At 36.3% G+C, this 16,535-nt stretch overlaps 2 protein-coding genes across 4 annotated transcripts in view; one reads left to right on the top strand and one right to left on the bottom strand.

Annotated features, from left to right (window-relative positions):
* Window positions 1-11,694, bottom strand: part of LOC127841333 (histone-lysine N-methyltransferase NSD2-like) — a 43,147-nt gene extending 31,453 nt beyond the window's left edge. For 2 of the 3 annotated variants that reach the window (XM_052370061.1, XM_052370063.1), the window contains exons 1-4: window positions 11,636-11,694; window positions 4,682-4,878; window positions 2,380-2,904; window positions 466-579 (exon numbers count right to left, since the gene is read on the bottom strand). In XM_052370061.1, coding sequence (XP_052226021.1) covers window positions 466-579; window positions 2,380-2,904; window positions 4,682-4,871 — 829 coding nt within the window. In that variant the 5' untranslated portion in view covers window positions 4,872-4,878; window positions 11,636-11,694. The remainder of the gene's footprint in view (window positions 1-465; window positions 580-2,379; window positions 2,905-4,681; window positions 4,879-11,635) is intronic. The other variant, XM_052370062.1, reaches the window with a different exon arrangement.
* Window positions 11,695-15,717: 4,023 nt separating this feature from the next.
* LOC127841331 (E3 SUMO-protein ligase RanBP2-like) overlaps window positions 15,718-16,535 on the top strand; it is a 76,538-nt gene continuing 75,720 nt past the window's right edge. Inside the window, 1 exon segment of the mRNA XM_052370060.1 lies at window positions 15,718-15,897. Coding sequence (XP_052226020.1) covers window positions 15,826-15,897 — 72 coding nt within the window. The 5' untranslated portion in view covers window positions 15,718-15,825.

The raw sequence follows: 16,535 nt of genomic DNA, 5'->3' as shown, positions 1-16,535 counted from the left end.
CAGTTGAAGCTACTCTTTGTTTTCTTTCTGAGGTTAAAAACTGACCTTTAGAACAAGGAAGAAAATCATTTATATACATTTCTTTTTGAATCCATTTCCCTCGGCCCACACAATCAAGCTTTTATGCAATGCATAACTTGAGGAGCTACAAGCTCTCAATGACTACAAGGTTGTTGTTGATTATACGAGTTGAAATTACATTAAAATGAATCATTTAAAATCTGTTTTTGATTATGAACGGAGCCTTGTCACTGCCCTGATTTGAATGATATAACAGCACTAGTTACTCACCTTAAAAGTTGACCTTGGTGTGCACAGAGGTTAAAGGGCTTTTGAGATCATAGTCTCATGTACATTTTGTGATAAGTTTACAGTTGGCTTTTATGTGAGTAGAGGTGAAAGGGTCGTATACTTAAGTTTAAGGTTGACCTTCTATGCACAGATGTAAATGGGTCGTATACTCACGTTTAGGGTTGGCCTTCGTGTGTACAGAGGTGAAGGGGTCGTATGAGATCATGCAGGGCCACCAGGGGTGGGTAGGTACCTTGGCCCACACCAGGTCTCCCACCAGCCACTTCACTGAAAACAAAACACATTTCAAACATAACACCTAGCCTCTTTCTTGAAAAACTGGGCTTAATGCAGATGCCCAAAGCAGTGTTTTTTTACATTCAAAATCAGGTCCGGTAATCGGCCCCATTCCCAATGGAAAAAGGTATATATTTTTCCCAAATGGCAGTTAAAATTTCCCAATGGAAAGTTTCTCAAAAAAGAAATTTGTTTAGATTTAAATGTTTTGTTTACCTCCCATCCATATAAGAAAGTTCAACCTCAGTAAATATAATTCCGAAAACACTTAATATCAATTTTAAAGCATTTTTTAGTAAACAACAACACTAATTTTCCCAATTTTTAAAAGTCAAAACACCACAAATGGTCCCAATCCAAAGGGACCCGGCCCCATTCCTAAAATGGTGAAAAAACACTGCAAAGTATCCTCCCAGATTAGCCTGTGCAGTCAGCACAGGCTAATCAGAGATGACATTTTCCGATTTTATGGAATTTTTCTTTGAATATAACAGACGGAAAATGTTGTCACTGATTAGCCTGTGCGAACTGCACTATCTTCAGGATTTTGTTCAGGGATAGACCCAATGTTTGCAATGGGTTTGATGCTTTTCTTCATTTTAAGTGTTCTATAATCTAATTTCAACATCTCCCAGAGCTAAAACAAGCACCAGATAATTTTCAAAAATTTAGGTTCAGGTGTGTTTATCAACTAAATCTATGAACATTGGTACCTTGTTTTTGAAAATTAAGGCACAAACGGACCCCAGATTAGACAACTAAAACAGTCTGGTTCTTTGATAATAATTACTGCAAACACTAAAAAAATTGTCAGCCTTGTCAAGACAATTAGGGAAGTCTGTACAGTTTTACATATCCACAATATATAACTCATCTACAGTATGCAACTCGAGCTCTAGAACACCTCACCCTTTTTTATCATACATTTAAAAGTTCCAAAGTCAAATCCAATATTTTTTCACAATTTTAAATACTGAAATCTATTGGGCACTCAAAATGTACACCAAAACAAATGCAAAATTAAAATCCAACCTAACATGAAAGGTTTAAAATGTTAGGAAGAATTAGATGGATACATTTTTAAAATGTACTACTCAATTTAAATTATATATAAACTTAGGCACATGACAATACTGTGTTTAACATCATATGACTTTTTGGAAACAATTTTAACATTTCTTTGAATTTGCAGCTTATTTACTTTTAATCTCTTGCTACTTAAACCTATGCATGTTTTCCACCAAATTTAAACATGCATCTGTAATTCATGCCTATTTCAGCTTAACATTTTCACCGCATTCAACTGTTAACATGCAATGTGTCAATAAAACCCAAACATTAGATTGATTAAAAACAAAGAAATGTGTTTGTCTGAAACACTATGTCCCCTTCTGCGCCGCTTTTTTTTTTTACCTTTGACCTTGAAGGATGACCTTGACCTTTCACCACTCAAAATGTGCGGCTCCATGAGATACACATTCATGCCAAATATCAAGTTGCTATCTTCAATATTGCAAAAGTATTCATAAAATTAGCGATTTTGGCCACATATATTTGACCTCTGACCTTGAAGGATGAACTTGACCTTTCACCACTCAAAATGTGCAGCTCCATGAGATACATATGCATGCCAAATATCAAGTTGCTATCTTCAATATTGCAAAAGTTATTGCAAATGTTAAAGTTGGCGCAAACCAACCAACCAACAGACCAACAGACAGGGCAAAAACAATATGTCCCCCACTATAGTGGGTGGGGGACATAAAAATATTTGAATTTTCAACAACAAACCTGGATACTTAGCTTCCAATTCAGCATCAACAACCACTGCAGGCTTGGCTTTCGTAGGAGTCTTTTCTGCACTTTTCTGCGGCTTTTGTGGCTCTGTCTCATCTTCAAACTTTTTCGGTTTACGCTGGCGCTTACTTGGACTTGATGCATCAGATATTGGTGTCTCCACAGTAACTGGCGTTGTGTTTGCATCAACTGGTTTCCGCTTTTTAGAAGATTCCCTTGAGCTTTCATTTGATGATTTAGAAGCTGGCGACTTAGCAGGAGTCTCTTTTTTCAGTGTGTTTGACTTTCTGCCACGAGACCTACTTTCTTTTGACGAAACCTCAGAGTTTGTAGTTTCCAGATTCACATCAGATGTTGCTCCATTAAGTCCATGAGTGTTCTTAGTATCGTCTTTTATGTCCTTTGAGTTGTGATTTTCTTTAATTTCAGGAGGTACCTCAGTTGCTGGTGATGTATTATTTTCGAGTTGTTCAAGAAGATTTTTCTCAGGGCTTGTGTCAACTTCCATCAATTCTGAACCTAGAAAATAGTGATTTATATAGAAACAAGTTTGACCTTGTGAATGACTTGAAAAACACTAGGGATATCATTGATTATTTTTGCCTGATTGGGAAAAGTACCCGTACCGTAACAATTGGGAACAAGAGCACTGCATAACAGGTGCCACGCTCGGCTGCGAAAGCTTGTCAGAAATTATTATTATTATATTTTTTTAGAGGTCACAGTGACCTTGACCTTTGACCTAGTGACCCAAAATGGGTGTGGCGTGTAGAACTCATCAAGGTGCATCTATATATGAAGTTTCAAAGTTGTACATGTGTAGGTGGAAGCACTTAGATTTTAGAGGCAATGTTAAGGTTTTGGTTAAAGTTTTATATTAGAGGTCACAGTGACCTTGACCTTTGACCTAGTGACCCAAAAATGGGTGTGGCATGTAGAACTCATCAAGGTGCAATTACATATGAAGTTTCAAAGTTGTAGGTGGAAGCCAGGTTTTTTTTCTCCACTTTTTGGGAAGATAGCCCATGGCTTTGGAATTGGGAATTTTCTCGGCATTTTCATGAAATTGGGAAAATAAATTCATAAGCTTTTTTTTTCCACACGAAAAGTCCACTGAATAGGGAAATACTAAATTTGATATAACTCTTTATAATCATTCAAATTAAAAGAACAAAATTATATCATACTTTGTTAGATGTAATTGAATTAAAATTGAGATAAAATACGCATTAGACACTTCTTTCTAAAAAAAAATTCTTTTTGAAATTGGGAATTTTTTGCCACATTTTGGGGAAAAAGCATACTTTTTGGGATTGGGAACAAAGCCCAATTTCGGCTATAAAATCTGGCCAAAAAAACCTGGAAGCACTTTTATTTTAGAGCCTATGTTAAAGTATGATATTAGGTCACAGAGACCTTGACCTTTGACCTAGTGACCCAAAATGGGTGTGTCGTGTAAACCTCATCAAGGTGCATCTACATATGAAGTTTCAAAGTTGTAGGTGGAAGCACTTTGATTTTAGAGCCAATGTTAAGATTTTAGCATGACGCCTACAGCGGATTTCGAAACGAGCTGGCTATGACAATAGCTCGGATTTTCTCAGAAAACAGCCTCGCTAAAAATCAGTACGAAAAACACTAAAATTTGGAAATTAGTGTTGTGACATATTCGGATGGGGAATTATGAGTCTTTTTAATGTCATAGTATAAATTGGGCAAACAAAATCAAATATTCATTATTATGCATTTTGGCTAATATTGTTCAATTTCAGTGCTCATTTTATTTGTTCACTTGCAGATAATGTTCTTTGAAAATTACACAAATTTGGTTTCTTCCTTTTTCAGACGGTCAATTGGATTTAAATAGTTTTTCCTCAATTTGGAAAGTACATTTCGCTGGTATATTTAAAAAAAGGATAAATCGCTGGATAGTGATCATGAAACTTAGTATACACATCAGGAGTAGGGACAGGTTTTTGCAAAATGACCTTAATAATATATTATCTCCAGAGCTGAAAGGACTTGTGACAGTTAGAAAAAAAAGACTGTGCTAAAAGCATTGCTAATTTTGGCGACAGCAACCCAATTTTTCCCAATCTAAAGAGCCCCAGCTCCATTCCAAATATGGAAAACAAACTCTGAATTCTTTAAACTGCACTAACTTGAGAAGTTCACAACATATTTATGAAGATTCACAGGAAATACAGTACAGGGCGGTAGAGTTTCATGAAAGTTCCCCAGTCTAGATAATAGTTTAAACAAAACTTTTCAACAAAAACACCCAATAAGCATGTACCTATATGAAAAACTTTTCCTACACCCTCCACCTCAGTTGTTGACTGTCCGATTGGCAGTGGATCTGAACTTGCGGTCTTGCTTTGAGCTATCTTTGGATGCCTCGACATAGCTGCAATCTGAGGCAAGGCATGCCTGAATCCAGTGGCAGGGGCATCGGATCCATTGACAAGTTTAGATGCATTCTCCATAACTCACCTGGAATAAAGAAAAAAGTTTGAGAAACAAAAGATGTCTTTCCACTAAAGACAGTAGGTCTCTTTGAACTGATGTGTAATCAAACGAATGAAACAATTTTTAAAGCTTATCCGAGACTGACTTTCGATACGGGGTTCGCTTCAGCGTACAGGTCTGTCAATACTATATAAACTGTACGCTGAAGTTTCTTTAGCTAAAACACTGCAAGAAATAAAAGATAATTACGCGGATTGAAATATCAATACTTAGTGGTTCTATAAAATTAGGGTTCAAGGAGGATCACCCAGCTTGAAAGAACTGGTGACCCTCGCCAAAATCTGGTGTCCTCCGATTCCGGGGACACCGTTAGTGTCGAGGCCTGGTGGTTACCTTTAAATTTCTTTCTGTTTCAAATCAACACATCATTATTTGATAAAGGAATATAGGAAATGGCTACAGGTACGGATCCGTTCCTCTAGTATCTGGTTCTACAGGTACGGATCCGTATCTCTAACCAAACCACGGGGGTTTTGCTACAGGTACGGACTTCCCTTTTTCATAGTTAAATTGTTCCACACTTATGTAATCTCAATAACAACAAAGTACTGAAATTGTCGGAAACTTTATAGGATAGGTGCTGTACGGCATATGATATGTTGATATTATATGATATGACGATGTTGATATGATATGGTGTTGATCAGTGCCTTCCCCAGGAATTTTTTTTCAGGCGCCCAGGGGCCGATCGGGGGTGGGTTCGGGAGGGGTGTCCCCTCCCTACGTTGATTTTTTTTTTATTTAACGTGTCAATTCACGTTCTGTGGTGCGTTATAACTCAAAGAAAAACAGCGACAAAAGACGTCATTTGGTGCGCTATGGCTCTTCAAAAAAATCCCCCAGTCATTTAAAAATATATATTTTTTATATTGTTTAATTGTTTTAAAACTTTTCCGCACAGATAGTAAAATCCCGACTCGAACGATTCCCCAATACATCCGTTTCAACCCGACTCTATTACTGTATACTTACTATTTTTCAAGTTTCTATTTATTACCCGATAATCCCGTTTATTCCGTTTTTATCAATCTTTTTCTGGTAAATATTTACGATAAAAGCTTTCAGTTATTTCTTTAACACAAACCTTGCCATTTTTTAAGTGACTATTTATAGATTTGATGAAATATTGCCTCTGAATATGCGTCAATCCCCTGACCTGTTGTGTGCTTGTTAAAACGCTCAATACACGCCATTTGTATGCAATAGACGCGACGTTGTACATGCTGCATAATTTTCGCGCTCTTTTTAATTGAGAAAAAGATTTGACACAAAATAAATTTGCACTGCTAATTTGAAGCAAAAATATTTAACGTTGCGGTAACATTTACATTTGAAAGTGTGTTTCGGATTAAAAACGCGTTGACATCGACTTACGGGAATGGGTTTCGGATTACTAATTTAATTATTCCCATTCGAGATTTCAACAAATATTAACCGTTGCGTTATTAATTCAACGATAATTTGTTTAAACACTTTACGAGTGGAATAAATGTTTTGACGGAATTATGCATGAAATTCACGTTGCCCACGAGGATCACGGCCGGTTGCCATCATCAGTCTTCTTACTATCGATTATCGGACGATACATTTACAAGTGTGCGTAATTAATTCAACGAAAATTTGTTAAAGCGCATAACGTGTCGAATAAATGTCGGAAAAACGAGATGAATCAGTTCTATAAATGGACATGTTGAAATATACATGTACTGGAATTAAATAAATTGTTATCACATAATTGTAACCAGGAGTCATTTGCACAACTTGCTCGCTATAATAATTAATTGTTTACCACTTGCAATTAATTTCTCGTATTAATTATGAGTCATAGGTAACACTTGTTTACAGTAAAAAGGTGTGATGATGATGCCCGAAACCGTCTTTAATGTTCTGTACTGTACTAATTACCGGTTTTATATTACTTAAATGGTACAACTTCTTGCTAATCAAGCTGCGATAAACTCTTGCCCGACGTCAATCAAAAATAATGGTCGATAGTTAACCCCGCCCTCATAAGCATTCGCGTAACCGATTGGACGATGAACTTCACAGTTTGACGACTGGAAAGTTACCAGATACATCCTTGTCAGCATTTAAACGACCGTGTAATGTGGCTTGAATAATCGATGCGCGCGTCATGCTATTTTCTTATCAGTGGATTATCCATTACCCCATGTGGTGTTTATGGCGATTACTTGTGAAAGTAGGTACCCGGTGCTATTTTAAAACAGGGAATATTGATACACTGATAGGGAAACCTTGATTTTTTTTGGACAATCTCCACTTTCTTTTACTGAAGAATACACTGATCGGAAAATTTCAAGCGCCCCGGGGACTCTGATTTCGAAATTCAAGCGCCCCGGCAAGGGGCGCTTAAATGGCCTGGGGAAGACCCTGGTGTTGATCACAGGTGGTTAGCGTGTTGCTATGATATTAATTAGTGAAAACATCATTTTGAATGATAAATAATCATATTTTAACGAAAAATTAACTAAAGTTAACAACTGGAGATTTCATTCATAAAGACTGCATGATCATTGTCAACTGGGTCATGCGAGTTGTGTATCATGTTATTTCTTAGAGTTGACCCAGCATTTGTAAAAATATTGCAAGACATACATTTCCAGAAAGGAAATTCATTTCTGCGTTGAATAAGACTGAGATCGTGAAAATCGCTGCACAATTGATGAAAATATGGCTGTTCAAAGCAATGCACACCGTTTTGGGGTGATTTTGAGTTGCATACCTTGTTATATATATATATTTGATAGTGAATTTTTTTTCCATAAAATTTAATTTTTCGTTATAATATGATTATTTATCTTTCAAAATGATGTTTTCACCAATTAATATCATAGCCACACGCTAACCACCTGTGGTGTTGATATGATAAGATGTAATTTTATATCATGATGATTTGACATGACTTGACGATTATATTGTTTTATGATATGTTATGATATGATTATCTGTATCACATTGTGACATGACAATGATGTATGTCATACGTTATTTTCCTATATTTTCGTGAGCAATTGGATTTTCCATTTTATGTTGTGTGTAACGGGGTCTTCATAAATTGTATTATGACAAACTATTAAATTCTTATTAACTAATGGCTCTATCCGTCCTTCGATTATCTGTCTTAATATCATATTCATTACTTTACGCATATTATTTCTACCATTTTTTAGTTCAGTGAGCGCTAAGCTGTAATAATCTCTGATGCATGAGAGACGTAAATAACTTAGTTGACGTAAAACAGCCCATTTTATTCTCTGCAATAATATCAGAACAGCTCTGTAAAATATATAAAAACAACATAGATATTTATTATCTGTTTAAGTATTGAATATTTCTATAACTTCATAAACTAAATGCATGATGTGAACTTCAAAATGGAAAATGTGCTTACAAAAATGAGTAGTGCTCTGGGAAAACAGGGCTTAATGCAAGCGCGTAAAACTATTATCAATTTGATATATTGTTATCAGAAAATAAATTGCACAATTCCTTACATAAAATGAAGCGTTTCTAAAATTATACAATAACTATTTAAAATTTTGATGATTGGAATTAATTAAAACTATGTTAATTAGGATTAATTAAAATTATTAAATAAGTTAAAGATAAAAATGAGATTATACATTATTTTATGAAATTGTAATTTTTGATTGGATAACATATTACATAACAATGATACGACATGACAATGATATGTTATGATATGACATAATTAAGCGTCACTTTGAACAAACATCGTGGGAACATGTAATTTTTGATTGGATAACATATTACATAACAATGATACGACATGACAATGATATGTTATGATATGATATAATTAAGCGTCACTTTGAACAAACATCGTGAGACCATGTAACGACAATTATTGCAAAAGGTGAAAACCAGGGATTGGACGTGTAAGTTTGTAAAGAGTCATTAGAGACAAGGTGTGTATGTTGCAATCTCTGCATATCCTGGCTACATTATCATTGCCCCGCTCTATTAGCTGCCCCCAAGAAACAGTTTTGGTTTTGTGTGGACTGTGCAGTCTTCTGATAACCGGGAATGGGTGGTTGTGAAGAAAGAAGAAAAAAACTACGAAAAAAAACCTTGTATGAAATGTGTTTATTGTACTTGTAAAATATGTACATAACACTTGAGTCTGATACTCTCATGCTTTAAAATATCTGAAATTACTTCCACTTTCACTTTAAAATCTCTGAAAATGTCTATTTTTATTCATTAAGAGTCTATTTATCCATATTTTACCTTACACTCAGATATATTCACTATGTTCTTTACTTTCGGACTTAAAATAAAAATAAAACAAGAGCACCGCCTTGCGGGTGCAGACCGCTCATCTATTTTCTTTTTAAAGGTGAAGGGACTCTCATTTTCAATCACAAAGGAGGGAGGGGTGGAGTGAAGAGCGGTGCATTGTGTGGGGGTGTGGACATTTATTACATTTTCTTTTTAACCGTTTCATAAAAAAAATGGGGGGGTGAGGTGGGGGGGTATAGTGTGAGGGTGTGGTGGTAATTTGTGAGATGATCTTAAAAAAAAAAAAAAAAAAAATTGGGGGGGGGGGGATTCGGGTGGGGGGGAGGGGGGGTGGGGGGGGATTCTTGGGTGCGATGGTTGGACGGTATTTCAAACATAAAATAATCAAAATAAATAGTTTTGTTTTTTAAACCGTTTAAAAAAAAAATTGGGGAGGGGGTGGGGTGGGGGGGGGGGGGGGGGGGTATAGTGTGAGGGTGTGGTGGTCATTTGTGAGATGATCTTAAAAAAAATAAAAAAAATAAAAATAGGGGGGGGGGGGGGGGTTGGGGGGGGGGGGGGGGTTGGGGGGGGGGGGGGGGGCACGGCCGATGGTTTGGGTGGAGTCTATTGTGGTATGTCAGGTAAGAGTAGTTTTGTCAAAGTATCAATCAAATCTAATCATAAATAAAGAAGTTATGGCAATTTTAGAGAAATTTAATAATTTGACCTTGAGAGTCAAGGTCATTCAAAGGTCAAGGTAAAATTCAACTTGCCAGGTACAGTAACCTCATGATAGCATGAAAGTATTTGAAGTTTGAAAGCAATAGCCTTGATACTTAAGAAGTAAAGTGGATCGAAACACAAAATTTAACCATATATTCAAAGTTACTAAGTCAAAAAAGGGCCATAATTCCGTAAAAATGACATCCAGAGTTATGCAACTTGTCCTTTTACTGTACCCTTATGATAGTTTGCGAGTGTTCCAAGTATGATAGCAATATCTATGATACTTTAGGGGTAAAGTGGACCAAAACACTAAACTTAACCAAACTTTCAATTTTCTAAGTATAAAGGGCCCATAATTCCGTCCAAATGCCAGTCAGAGTTACATAACTTTGCCTGCACAGTCCCCTTACGGTAGTTAGTAAGTGTTGCAAGTATGAAAGCAATAGCTTTGATACTTAAGGAATAAAATGGACCTTAACACAAAACTTAACCAAAATTTTCAATTTTCTAAGTATAAAAAGGGCACATAATTCTGTCAAAATGCACGCCAGAGTTATCTAACTTTGCGTGCCCAGTCCCCTCATGATAGTAAGTAAGTGCACCAAGTTTGAATGCAATAGCATTGATTCTTTCTGAAAAAAGTGGACCTAAACGCAAAACTTAACCAAAATTTTCAATTTTTTAAGTATAAAAAGGGCACATAATTCAGTCAAAATGCACGCCAGAGTTATCTAACTTTGCCTGCCCAGTCCCCTCATGATAGTAAGTAAGTGTACCAAGTTTGAATGCAATAGCATTGATACTTTCTGAGAAAAGTGGACCTAAACGCAAAACTTAACCGGACGCCGACGCCAAGGTGATGACAATAGCTCATAATTTTTTTTCAAAAAATAGATGAGCTAATAAGGGCCATGGACAAGAGCTCCTCCACGTGGTGTGGCCTGGATGTAGTCCGACATAAGTGCAATTATTCATTAAAAAATATACTTGGAATAATTATTATGTTGCACCTCATAATGGTCACTATGTCAGACTATAACTGAACGCTCTCATTCGTGAGACAACAACGCTTTCACTACAGTAGCAGTAATAGATACTATATACCATAACCGGTGTTCCTTGGTTATTATCGCTTACCTGAACAATGTTTACAAACAAACGAGTCCTGTCGAGCGGATAAATTGCATTTGATTTTAAATTAAGGTAGATCTACATACTTTGTTGTTATTGATCTTACATACATGTTAGTGTGGAACAATTTAACTATGAAAAAGTTCACACAATATGTGAAAACGGGAGGTCCGTACATGTAGCAAACCCCCAGTGGTTTGGCTAGAGGTACAGATCCGTACCTCTAGAACCAGATTCTAGAGGTACGGATCCGTACCTGTAGCCACTGCCTTTGATAAAACTATAAAAACATTTCAAAGTGGATGTGATATTGAAAGAAGTCTTAATGAGAAAGCTTTGTTTGTACCAGCAGAAAAATGCAATTTTCTTGAAAAGCTTGCTTATTGCGGTATACGTGTATGTCAGTAGTATCGATAATTTTCGACCATGTTTTGATGTGTTTTGGTACATGGTAACATTTCATAGCTTTCTATATATATTTGGCATGAAATGAGAATGCTACAGTTTTGTTATTTTGTTAAATTGTAATTATTATATTGTGAGAAAGTAGTAATGATTCAGTTGGGAATTGCTAAAACATAAAAATAAAAGATTTTACATGCACATTCATTCGGACGTATACTGATTGGCGGAAAGCGGATGTACACCGTATGTTAGTCTGACGCGGGAAATAACGACATTGTTTGTACTTTGTGTTTTGTAGCACGTTTAATTTTCAATAATGCTTGAAAATCAAGTCTATGAAAATCGAGCATTCAAGGCTTGAAATACAATGTGTTTTAAACAAAGTATGCGATAACTAGTTCAAGTTTAACCGTCCACGTGAAGTTAAATATTGATTATTATTTTGTATATTTGAAATACAGCATTCATAAAAATATAGATCTAAATGCGTTTACCGCAGATCCAACCACAATTGACGTTATTATGACAGCGATTAATTTATGAAGCGGAAATATAGATTTGTGAAAATGTAGTGCCTTGAAGTAAAGATTATCATTTCTGCAACTGTAGCCCAAAACTAAAGCCCATTTAAGACCTATTTTCGCGTGTGTGTGATGCGTTATCCGCATCAGCGTCTGTGAACTTATCCATACACGTCGCCCGTATGTTGCTTTGCCTTAAGCTCACTTAATTGTTGAATATCATAGTATTTTTACATAGGTAAAATAAGCTAACATTACGTATACCGCTTCATTCATAGTTGTTTATAGGATTATAACAGCGGTAACGTCTCGTTAGACATGTATAAATATAGAGAGCCTTCGTTCTTGAAAGTCACCTTGAAAACCCCCACACATTACTCAGTTGTGATCAGCATGCCATGCTAAGCATGCAGCCAAAATGGAAACCGAAAGCAATTGCTGTTTTTTAGACCAAAGATGCATTCATTACAAATTAAAAACGTCCAATACCGGTAATAAGTTTGCTTCTTAAGTCAAAGTTTGTCATGAGTTCTTTCCGTGTGTACTGATGAATCAGCAAGATTATAGAGCACTCGAAACCAAACCAAACAATAGATGATACAAAATTATCCAGAAAACCAATTTCATCCTCGCCCCCTGACTCAAAGTGTAGCGGCAATCGATAACTATTTCTCTGTGTGGATAATTGGCATTTTTATGGCTATTGACAGTACTGTGATTTTTTTTATAAATATTTTGATAATAGAGCTCAACAAAACGAGCATTATTTTATTTAGTATACCTGGTACGTATATTTTGTGTAATTCGGAGGGTTTATAAAACAGATAGAATGAAAAAAACGGAAAAAAAGAGATTGAACACATATAGAACACTGTTATATGACGCTTATTTTTTGAATAAAATGTCAAAACATTTTTGACAAGATTTCGCAAGATTTTCCATTCAGATACTTGTTTAGAACAAGCATGTGTGCAGAGTAACAAACCTTAGCAACCAATCAGAAGGGACGATATTATGAGAACCATTGTACATGATTAAGATTACTTCACGGAGCTAAGTCTAGCCAGTATTTTTTCAAAACAATGCCATTTAAATGTAGTTTTAGTTGTTATATACGAGAATACACATTTAAATATAAATTGACATACATCACATGCGTGTTTTTGTATTTGTTCTCTTCGAAAGTTCGTATGTATTGATTTTGAGGGTTGATACTACGGATAGACATGCTAGTGATTAAAGAACAGCCTTAATGTAGTCTTGGTCCAGTTATGTAGTTATAAAAATCGTGATTTATTTTGGATTCTGTCATAGAATGTAAACAAATCTACTAGTATTTTATGAGACTATGCAGTCACATGACCAAAAATTGCATCAGCTATTTAGGCAAATATACCATCTTAACTGAAATCCTCAAATAATTCGGCTCCATGGATCTCCTGAAACATCAAACATCAGCTAGAACACAAAGCCAGACTCTACAAAATGGAAAGGAAATCTAACAATTGGGCCAACGATCGAAAATGCCAGAAAAAAACGAAGAGAGCTATGCGCAAAGTTGAACGGACTTACATTTACAAACTAATAGAAGAGGGCCTCTTAAGCAACAACTAAAACCCTTCGGGAATTACATAAAATCTAGGAAACAGGACAACATAGGAACAGCTCTCTACGAGAGCATCGACACCTCATTACAGACAGCAAAAGCAAGGCAGAAATTACAAGTAAATAATTTCCAGTCTGTTTTCACCAAGACGACATAAACCAGCAAACTCCGCAACTAACAAGCCGGGTAAACGACAATATTCCTCCACTATACATAAGTGAGGACGATGTACTCAAGCTGCTACATAACATCAAAGTCCGTAAAGCAGATGGTCCTGATGAACTCCCAAACTGAGTACTGCAAGCCTGTCATGTAGAGGCAACACCAGCCAATACTTCCATCTTCCAGAGGTCAGTAGACACAGGCGAGCTTCCAACTTATTGAAGAGACGCAAACATTGCCACAGTCTTTAAAAAGGAGATTGCCATCCACCAAAGAACTATATACAGACCAGTATCACTCATCTGCGTGATCTCCAATTAATAAGAGCATATCATCTGTCGCCATATACTTATCCACCTGGACAAATACAATGTATTAACAAACCTTAATCACGGCTTCCGCTCAGAATACTCTTGTGAAACCCAACTTGTTGTCAAAGCCCATAACCTGCTAGTATACCATGACCAGGACAAACAGGTTGACACCATTATCCTTGATTTCAGTAAGGCCTTTGACACCGTGCCCTACCGATGCATACTGCTGAAGCTTGAAAACTAAGGCATATGCGGTCCATAACTCAACTGAATATGTCACTTCTTCAAACAAGGTGAAATGTGCGTGGTGGTTGACGGAGAGAAGTCCCGTCACGTTGCTGTATGATCTGGCGTTCCAAAAGGCAGTGTTATGGCCACTGCTGTTTCTCTGTCATATAAATGATCTACCAGAAAAAGTGAAATCCCACATCCGGCTATTCGCAGACGACTGCCAACTGTATAGAGCCATCAACTCAATTAAAGACCATCAAATTCCAGAAGAAGACCTGTATAACCTACCAAAATGGTTCAATGATTGGGGAATGCGGTATAGCACAAAGAAATGTTATCTTCTCAGTTCATTCTTCTACACCATTGACAACACAATTCTCAAAAACGTCAAAGAAAACCCAAACTTGGGTATTACTTTCGTCAATGACTTGAAATGGAAAATCCACATTTCCAACGTCACAAAACGGGCCAACTCTACACGACGCTTCTTGAGACGAAACCTCAGATACTGCCCAGCATACCAAGCCTTCATTCGTTCTAAACTGGAGTATGGGATTGAAGTGTGGGACCCATACCAGCAAGGCCACGTAGACTAGCTAGAGCGAGTCCAACGATGTGTGACACCTTTATAAGTAAGGATTACTAAATAAGATAAGATGGATGCCTATCAACCATGCTGGCCAAACTCAACCTCCCAACACTTCAAGAGAGGCGACGCCACCAAAGATTTCTACTTCTTCTTCTACTCGTTACTTCCTACAGTCAATTACTGACTATGACAGGAAGGCGTCTGTCGGGGGACAGAGAATGTTAAAAGTCACGTGTTAAAAATATATATACAGTATGTACATGGAAGTGATGTTAATTGACATACAGAATAAAATGGTGACGAACAATATAAAGTTATTACATTGACTACTGATAAAAGTATAAAAACAAGATACTTATATTTATTTCGGGACAGCGGCCAAGCCTGCAGTAAACTGACTGAGGCTGGTGCTGCTCTTAACGTTGTATTTACGTTCTTGTATAAGGTAGTGGAAGGGGCACGTACCGGTTATAAAAAGACCGAAACGCACTATAAGGGATAATAAGTTTGAAGACTACATCCATCAAAATATAGTGTAAAAATCAGTAATCAATAACTCTAAGTGCTTCCAGCCACTACACACTAACAGTGATAATTTTAAATTCTCTTTCTTTCCGCGAACCATTCTTGACTTGAATTTACTCAGTGAAAGCACTGTGAACTCAGCATCTATTAAGTGTTATAAAACCGCAATATTGGCAAAAGTTTGACATTTGCCTATATCATATTAACTTCGTGCGCACTCCCCGTCGAATAAAAGCAAAACTTGGTTACTTCAACGTATTCATAAAGATTCAGATTCAGATCCTTCAATTGATCTTTTCGCGGCCAATCCGTTGGATTGTCGTAATATTATCTTTGAATCACAAGATTGCTTTACGGTTAATGACTGAAAGTCGACCGGTGAATTTTGAAACGAAAAATTTGTCCGCATTATGTTAAATAAACGTACATGTAACAATGTTTAAGAACAAACGAGACGTAGATAGACATGTTTCTCATATCCTGAACCGAATTCGCGAAGAAAAAGAGGTGAAAAGTCCATATAGATAATTTACGCATTTTCATGTTTAAAAACCTAATGCCAATTTTGCTCCTTATTGAAACGAAAGTACAACAATGAATCCACGTAAACGTATTCTCTGAATGAGGATTGTTAGATATTTTTTTGTATTAATATATATTCTGCAGTAGGGGGCATTGTGCTCTGACACACACATCTCTTGTTGTTTTTTTACTTTTATACCTGTATTGCCAGCTGGTATCATGCTATTAACCTTTGATTAATTGTATCGTTAAAGTACCTCGTCTCAAACCTCACCTCTTTTCGAACCCTTCATTTGTTTACATTTTATTCGCATGCGCACTACGTCACCGATGTTTTATGTAATTTGTTTACGACGACTCGTACGTAGCGCCAAATGGACGAAAATGCGTCAAAACAGTTAGAATAAGTAGAATTATCATAAAACACGTAAACATCATTGTATTTGAACTATTTCTTTATGCTTTTTACATTTGTAAGGATTTTCCTTAAAAAACTATAAAAACATGGTCTAATTTTTGTTGTCAACTTTGCTTTACAATTTACACATTTTGGCTGCTGCAATAAGTCACGTGACCATGGTCTAAACATGTGACTAATTTATTTTTAATGGTGTACACTGAAG

This window comes from Dreissena polymorpha, chromosome 8 (assembly GCF_020536995.1).
Source record: "Dreissena polymorpha isolate Duluth1 chromosome 8, UMN_Dpol_1.0, whole genome shotgun sequence".
NCBI classification, from domain to species: domain Eukaryota; kingdom Metazoa; phylum Mollusca; class Bivalvia; order Myida; family Dreissenidae; genus Dreissena; species Dreissena polymorpha.
Note: the sequence above shows the minus strand (reverse complement) of the source record. Positions and strands in the feature narration are given on the sequence as shown.